The 8746-nt window shown below is 39.4% G+C and overlaps 1 protein-coding gene across 1 annotated transcript; it reads right to left on the bottom strand.

The window, feature by feature from the left end:
* Nucleotides 1–6755: 6755 nt before the first annotated feature.
* On the bottom strand, nt 6756–7857 carry LOC143855999 (uncharacterized). Its single transcript, XM_077366041.1, has 3 exons — nt 7772–7857; nt 7502–7614; nt 6756–7189 (listed from the first exon to the last, which is right to left on the bottom strand). Exons 1-3 carry the CDS (start codon nt 7855–7857, stop codon nt 6756–6758), a joined length of 633 nt encoding a protein of 210 aa, XP_077222156.1.
* Nucleotides 7858–8746: the final 889 nt, after the last annotated feature.

Here is an 8746-nt window from a genome sequence, read left to right as displayed (position 1 = left end):
GTGGTGAAATTGCTACCAAATGGAGGTCTTCAAATTCCCTTTCAAGGGAAATATATCTCGTTTCAAAATTTGATGGGATGAGAGTGTTCTGGTCCCGTTTATAAAGAGTGTGCCAAACGTCACCCAAAATTGAAATCTCCATAAGTTTCCGATTTTCTGTCCAGAAGTGGTGAAATTTCTACCAACCAGAGGTCCACAAATTCTCTTTCAGGGGAAATAAATCTCGTTTCAAAATTCGGTGGGATGAGAGTGTTCTGGTCGTTTTATAACTAGTGTGCCAAATTGTCAGCCAAAATTAAAACCTCCATAAGTCTCCCATTTTCAGGCCAAACGCTGTGAAATTTCTTCCAATCAGAGGTCTTCAAATTCTCTTTCATGGGATATAAATCTCGTTTCAAAATTCGGTGGGATGAGATTGTTCTCGTCCGTTTATAAAGAGTGTGTGAAACGTCACTCAAAATGAATACCTCCATAACTCTCTCATTTTTGGTCCGAAATTGGTGAATATTCCACCAATCGGAGGTCTTCAAATTCCCTTTAAGGGGAAATTAATCTCGTTTCAAAATTCGGTGGGATGAGAGTGTGGTGGTCCGTTTTAAGATTCTGTGAAACGTCAACCAAAATTAAAACCTCCATAACTCTCTCACTCTAAGTCCAAAAGTGGTGAAATTTCTTCCAATCGCAGGTCTTCAACTTCTCTTTCTGGGGAAGGAAATCTCATTTCAAAATTCGATGGGATGAGAGTGTTATTGTCCTTTTTATAAATAGTGTGCGAAACGTCACCCAAAATTAACACCTCCCTAACTCTCTCGTTTTAGGTACAATAGTGGTGAAATTTCTACCAATCGGAGGTCTTCAGATTCATTTCAATGGGAAATAAATCTCGTTTCAAAACTCGGTGGGATGAGAGTGGTCTGGTCCGTTTTATAAAGATTGTGGGAAACGTCACCCAAAATTAAAGCCTCCATAATTCTCTCATTTTAAGTCCAAAAGTGGTGAACTTTCGACCAATCGGAGGTCTTCAAATTCTCATTTAGGGGAAATAAATCTGGTTTCAAAATTCGATTGGATGAGAGTGTTCTTGTCCGTTTTATGAAGACTGTGCCAAACGTCCCCAAAATTTAAACCTCAATAACTCTCTCAATTTCACTCTAGAAGTGGTGAAATTTCTACCAATCGGAGGTCTTCAAATTCGCTTTCAGGGGAAATATATCTCGTTTCGAAATTTGATTGGATGAGAGTGCTCTAGTCCGTTATATAAAGAGGGGGCCAAACATCACCCAAAATTAAAACATCCATAACTCTATCATTTTCAGTCCAAAAGTGGTTAGATTTCTACCAAACAGAGGTCGTCAAATTCTCTTTCAGGGGAAATAAATCACATTTCAAAATTCGGTGGGATGGGAATGTTCTGCTCCATTTTATATGGAGTGTGCAAAACGTCCCCCAAAAAGCCTCCATAGCTCTTTCATTCTCAGTCCAAAAGTGGTGAAATTTCTAGCAATCGGAGTTTTCAAATTCTCTATCAGGGGAAATAAATCTTGTTTCAAAATTCGGTGGGATGAGAGTGTTCTGATCCGTTTTATAAGGAGTGTGCCAAACGACACCCAAAATTAAAACCACCGTAACTCTCTCATTTTAAGTCCGAAAGTGGTGAAATTTCTACCAATCGGAGGTCTTCAAATTCTCTTTCAAAGGAAATAAATCTCGTTTCAAAACTCAGTGGGATGAGTGTGCCAAACATCACCCAAAATTAAAACCTCCATAACCTCTCTCATTGTGAGTCCAAAAGTATTGAAATTTCGACCAATCGGAGGTCTTCAAATTCTCTTTTAGGGGAAATAAATCTCGTTTCAAAATTTGGTGGGATGAGAGTGTTCTGGTCCATTTATAAAGAACGTGTGAAACGTCACCTAAAATTAAAACCTCCATAACTCTCTCATTTTAGGTCCTAACGGGGTGAAATTTCTACTATTCAGAAGTCTTCAAAATTCACTTTCAGGGGAAATAAATCTTGTTTCAAAATACGGTGGGATGAGTGTGCCGGTTCGTTTTATAAAGATTGTGTGAAACGTCACCCAAAATTAAAACCTCCATAACTCTCATTCTAAGTCCAAAAGTGGTGAAATTTCTACCAAACGCAGGTCTTCCAATTCTCTTTCAGGGGAAAGAAATCTCGTTTTAAAATTTGGTGGGATGCGAGGGTTCTTGTTCGTTTAATAAAGAGTGTGCGAAATGTCACCCAAAATTAAAGCATCCATACTCTCTCACTTTATGTGAGAAAGTGGTGAAATTTCTTCCTATCGGAGGTCTTCAAATGCTCTTTCAAAGGAAATAAATCTCGTTTCAAAATTCGATGGGATGAGAGTGCTATTGTCCGTTTTATAATGAGTTTACGAAACGTCACCAACAATTAAAACCTCTATAACTCCCTCTTTTTAGGTACAGAAGTGGTGAAATTTCTACCAATCGGAGGTCTTCAAATTCGCTTCCTGGGGAAAAAAATAGGAAATCGGCCGCAGCATTGGCTTCCCTCCAAATATTGTCTGGATGGAGAAGACATCCCTTGTGCCAATCTTCCGGACCGGCTCTTGGATTTCGTTCATGCTGATTCTAGTGGATCCCTTTACACCCGCATGTTAGTGCGATTCGGTGTCTATTGCCTTTCTTGGCAGCTGGATGTGTTTTTGGGAGCTTGTTCCCTTTCTTTTGGCCTATGAGCCTCCCCTAGCTCTGTTTCATTTTTTCCTTCTAATATATCTGGTGGGGGTCTTGCCTAACCCCAGCTTGCCCATCAAAAGAAAAAAAAAATCACGTTTCAAAACTCGGTGGGATGAGTGTTCTGGTCCGTTTTGTAAAGTTCTGGGAAATGTCACCCAAAATTAAAGCCTCCATAACTCTCTCATTTCAAGTCCAAGAGTGGTGAACTTTCAACCAATCTGAGGACTTCAACTTCTCTTTCAACGGAAAACATCACATTTTAAAATTCGGTGGGGTGATGGAGTTCCGGTCCCTTTCATAAAGAGTGTGCGAAACGTCACCCAAAATTAAAACCTCCATAACTCACTTACTTTAAGTCCAAAGGTGGTGAAGTTTCTACCAATCAGAGGTCATCAAATACCCTTTCAGGGGAAATGAATCTCATTTCAAACTTCGGTGGGATGAGAGTGTTCTAGTCCGTTTTATAAAGAGTGTGCCAAACGTCACCCAAAATTAAAACCACCCTAACTCTCTCATTTTAAGTCCAAAAGTGGTGAAATTTCTACCAATCGGAGGTCTTCAAATTCTCTTTCACAGGAAATAAATCACATTTCAAAATTCGTAGGGATGGGACTGTTCTGGTCCGTTTTACAAGAAGTGTGCGAAACGTTACCTAAAATTAAAACCTCCATAATTCTCTAATTTTAGGTCCAAAAGTGGTGAAATTTCTACCAATCGGAGGACTTCAAATTCCCTTTTAGGGGAAATCTCGTTTCAAATTTCGATGGGATGAGAGTGTTCTGGTCCGTTTTATAAAGATTGTGCCAAACGTCACCCAAAATTAAAACCTCCGTAACTCTCTCATTTTCAGTACAAAAGTGGCGAAATTTCTACCAGTCGGAGGTCTTCAAATTCCCTTGCAGGGAAAACAAATCTCGTTTCAAAATTCGGGGGGGGGAGAGTGTTTTGGTCCGTTTATAAAGAGTATGCGAAACATCACCCAAAATTAAAACATCCATAACTCTCTCATTTTAGGTACTAAACTGGTGAAATTTCTACCAATCGGAGGTCTTCAAATTCTCCTTCAAGGTAAATAAACCACGTTTCAAAATTTGATGGGATGAGGGTGTTCTTGTCCATTTTATAAAGAGTGTGCGAAACGTCACCAAAAATTAAAACCTCCAAAACTCTCTCATTTTAAGTCCGAAAGTGGTCAAATTTCTACCACTCGGAGGTCTTCTAATTTTTTTTCTGGGGAAATATATCTCGTTTCAAAATTTGATGGGATGCGAGTGATCTGGTCCATTTTATAAGGAGTGTGCGAAACGTCACTCAAAATTAAAACCTTCATAACTCTCTCATTTTCAATCCAAAAGTGGAGAAATTCCTACCAATCGGAGGTCTTCAACTTCTCTTTCAGGGGAAATAAATCACGTTTCAAAATTAAGTGAGTTGAAAGTGTTCTGGTTCATTTTATAAAGAGTGTGCCAAACGTCACCCAACATTAAAACCACCATAACTCTCTCATTTTAAGTCCAAAAGTGGTCAAATTTCTAACGATCGGAGGTCTTCAAATTCTCTTTCTAGGAAAATATGTCTCATTTCAAAATTTGATGGGATGAGAGTATTCTGGTTCATTTTATAAAGAGTGCCAAATGTCACCCAAAATTAAAATCTCCATAACTCTCTCATTTTCAGTCGAAACACTAGTGAAATTTCTACCAATCAGAGGTCTTCAAATTTTCTTTCAGGGGAAATAAATCTCGTTTCAAAATACGGTGGGAGTATTCTGGTCCATTTTATAAAGAGTGCCAATCGTCACCCAAAATTAAAACCTCCATAACTCTCTCATTTTCAGTCAAAAAATGGTAAAATTTCTATCAATCGGAGGTCTTCAAATTCTCTTTCAGGGGAAATAAATCACGTTTCAAAATTCGGTGGGTTTAGAGTGTTCTGGTCCTTTTTATAGAAAGTGTGCAACACGTCACCCAAAATTAAAGCCAGCAAAATTTTCTCATTTTAAGTCCGAAAGTGGTGAAATTTTTACTAATCGGAGTTCTTCAAAGGGGAAATAAATCTGGTTTCAAAATTCGATGGGATGAGAGTGTTCTTGTCCGTTTTATAAAGAGTGAACGGAACGTCACCCAAAATTAAAACCTCCAGAACTCTCTCATTATAAGTTTAAAAGTGGTCAAATTTCTACCAATCGGAGGTCTTCAAATTCTCCTTCAATGGAAACAAATCTCGTTTCAAAATTCAGTGGGATGGGAGTGTTTTCATCCGTTTTACAAAGAGTGTGCGTAACGTCACCGAAAATTTAAACCTTCATAACTTTCTCATTTTTGCTCCAAAAGTGGTGAAATTTTTACCAATCAGAAGTATTCAAATTCTTTTTCAAGGGAAATAAATCGCGTTTCAAAATTAGGTGGGATGAGTGTTCTGGTCCGTTTTATAAAGACTGTGCCAAACGTCACCCAAAATTAAAAGCTCCATAACTCTCTCACTTTAAGTCCAAAAGTTGTGAAATTTCTACCAATCGGAGGTCTACAAATTCTCTTCCACGGGAAAAAAATCTCGTTTCAAAATTCGGTGGGATGAGAGTGGTCTGGCCCATTTTATAAATATTGTGGGAAACGTCACCCAAAATTAAAGCCTCCATAACTCTCTCATTTTAAGTCCAAAAGTGGTGAACTTTCCACTAATCGGAGTTCTTCAAATTCACTTTCAGGGGAAATAAATCTCGTTTCAAAATTCGATGGAATGAGGGTGTTCTTGTCCGTTTTATAAAGATTGTGCGAAACGTCACCCAAAATGAAAACCTCCAACACTCCCTCATTTTAAGTCCGAAAGTGGTGAAATTTCTACCAATCGGAGGTCTTCAAATTCTCTTTCAGAAGAAATAAATCTCGTTTCAAAATTCGGAGGGATGAGAGTGTTATGGTATGTATATCAGGAGTGAAAGAAACGTTACCCATAACTCTCTCATTTTAAGTCCAAAAGTGGTAAAATTTCTACAAATAAGAGGTCTTCAAATTCTCTTTCTCGGGAAACGCGTCTCGTTTCAAAATTTTGTGGGATGGGAGTGTTCTCGTCCGTTTTACAAAGAGTGTGCAAAACGTCACCAAAAATTAAAACCTCTATATCTCTCTCATTTTAGGTCCAAAAGTGGTGAAATTTTTACCAATCGGACGTCTTCAAATTCTCTTTCTGGGGAAATCTATTTTGTTTCAAAATTTGATGGGATGAGAGTGCTCTAGTCCATTATATAAAGAGCGTGCTAAACGTCACCCAAAATTAAAACCCCCAGAACTCTCATTTTCAATCCAAAAGTGGTGAAATTTCTACCAATCGGAGGTCTTCAAATTCTCTTTCAGGGGAAATAAATCTCGTTTCAAAATTCGGAGGGATGAGGGTGTTCTAGTCCATTTTATAAACAGTGTGCCAAACGTCACCCAAAATTAAAACCACAATAACTCTCTCATTTTAAGTCCAAAAGTGGTGAAATTTCTACCAATCGGGGGTCTTCAAATTCTCTTTCAGGGGAAATATATCTCGTTTCAAAGTTCAGTGGGATGAGATTGTTCTGGTCCGTTTTATAAAGACTTTGGCAAACTTCACCCAAAATTATAACGTCCATACTTCTCTCATTTTCTGTTCAAAAGTGGTGAAATTTCTTCCAATCGGAGGTCTTCAAATTCTCTTTCAGGAGAAATAAATCTCGTTTCGAAATTCGGTGGGATGAGAGTATTCTGGTCCGTTTATAAAGAGTGCGAAATGTCACTCGAAATGAAAACCTCCATTACTCTCTCATTTTAGGTCCAAAAGTGGTGAAATTTCTACCAATCGGAGGTCTACGAAGTCTCTTTCAGGGAAAATAAATCTCGTTTTATAAAGAATGTGCCAAACGTCACCCAAAATTAAAACCACCAAAACCCCAACCAGGCATTAAGAAAGAGAAAAGATTACAACTAAGGGGGGGATGAAAAGCCAACCAAAAGGGAACAAGCTCCCAACAACTGAGAACCCAAAAAACAGAAATACAAAGCATGGAGGAATTACATTCTACAGTAATCAGTCCCTCTCCTATCAGTATCCAGGAGCTGTAGGAGAGCCAGGGGAGATAGAAATGGAGGGATGTCTGTCCCTTTGCATGGGCATTTTCGTTTGGATAGAAAATCCGCAACACTATTCCCTTCTCGCCAAATGTGAGTAATCCTCCACTGCTGGAAAAGGGATAAGAGATGGTGAATTTCCTGCATACGATGGAAACATCTCCAAGGAATTTTAGTGTTTCCATTAATTACATCGGCTGCTAATTTGGAATCCACTTCCATCCAGATACTAGTAAGACCCAAAGTTGAGGCCAACTTTAAACCTCTGTGACCAGCAAGAATTTCCAGTGCGAGAATCTCCTCCCGCTCTACATTTACAGAGAACATGGAAACTAGTAATCCTTTGTTGTCCCGAACTGCACCGCCAATACCTCCTCCTTCAGCATCCAAAGAAGCGTTAGAGTTGATTTTAAAAGACCCTTGAAACGGCTTGACCCAGGTGCATAATTATGGTGAACGGATTCTGGGACATAGGGTACAACCAAAGTTGGAGGCTATTGACCTATTGCTTTGATTATCATCATCCTCAATCTTCAAACCTAGGATCTTTGATCTTATCAGGGTTAGAATTTCAGACAGCAGCACTGAAGTGGGAAGGGAAATTTTGTGGAAAACTCGTTTATTCCGTTCAATCCAGATGTTGTAGATTGCTGCTTAGAAAGCAATGTAGGCCAATTTTGATGTCTGACCTGCTCCTTTGAAGTTGTTGGCAAGCCATTGCTCTTTCTGAACAAGGGCTGGTTTTGGGTTGCGCCTGTGCCCAAGCTTCCCAAGATTTAATTTCCAGATCCATTTCGAGTAGCTACATTGAAAGAAGAGATGGTTTACTGATTCAAGTCATGAATTGCATAAAATACAGCTCTGGTTAACTGAAGTGTCCAGGAATGGGAGATTATCAGTTGTGCTTAGGTCATTTTTGAGAGGTTTCCAAGAAACTAGAGCATGTCTTGGGATATGACAGCTGGCCAAATTCTCGAGGCCCAATCTGGTTTTTCAAATTTTTGTCTTGTGACTTCCCACCCACTTTTGGCAGTGAAGAGGCCATTGCTGTTTGGTTTCCAAATAGGAAGGTTGCTTGCTGTATCATTGAAGATGACTTCAGATAGAAGGACTTTTTCTTGGGTCAGAGATCCGATGTTCAGAATTGGGTTCCAGGTTCCATCATGGTGCAATTGGTCTAGAGAATTCAAGGAGGAAAGGGAGGAGTCAGTTCTGTGTTTGGAAATGAGGGATGAAAAAACACCCCGCGGATGCCATGGCTGGTTCCAAAGATCAATGTCGGCTTCATTGCGCACAAAATAGCAGATATGGGGTTTTGCCAAATCCCTGCTCCTAATGATACTTCTAATCCCCCAGGATGGTTTAGATGGTTGGTTAATGGTCCAAAAGTTATTACTTTTGATGTATTTCAGAGAGAACCATCTGTTCCAGAGGTTATTTGTGCCAGAAATGATAAGCCATACCTGCTATGAGGGTGGCACCATTTCGAGAGTTCCTTGGTAGAGCTCTCTTTCATGTGGAGATCTTTGTGGATGTAGGGACTCATTTCCTCATCAACCTCAGATCGGGGTCCACAGGCTGGCGACTCTGCTGGGGAGTTCTTGAAACATTGCCTAACTCTGTTAAAATGCCATTTTTAAAAACTTTGGAGAAATTTAGGTGAAAATCAAGTCATGTGGGAACTCTAAGCGTTAGAATCCGGGGGCACCAGATAGGTGCGTAATAAAACAAGGAATTCACACACTACACATCATACTTATTTTCTTTCATTGTTTTTCATTATCATTGGTTCCACGGGATAGATTTAATGCGTACCAGATGGGATGTCATTACCCTAATGGTGCTGTTGTATCTATTTCCAAGCTATACGTCGGCGCTGCAGCCGTAGACATTGGGCGTACTTTTGTCTACAGCAACCGATGAGCAATGAAGCA

Source organism: Tasmannia lanceolata, unplaced genomic scaffold (genome assembly GCF_043159265.1).
Source record: "Tasmannia lanceolata isolate RefF3 unplaced genomic scaffold, GAP_Taslan_0.1 ptg000023l, whole genome shotgun sequence".
Taxonomy (NCBI): Eukaryota; Viridiplantae; Streptophyta; class Magnoliopsida; order Canellales; family Winteraceae; genus Tasmannia; species Tasmannia lanceolata.
The sequence above is the reverse complement of the archived record's forward strand: the minus strand, read 5'-3'. Positions and strand labels throughout refer to the sequence as shown.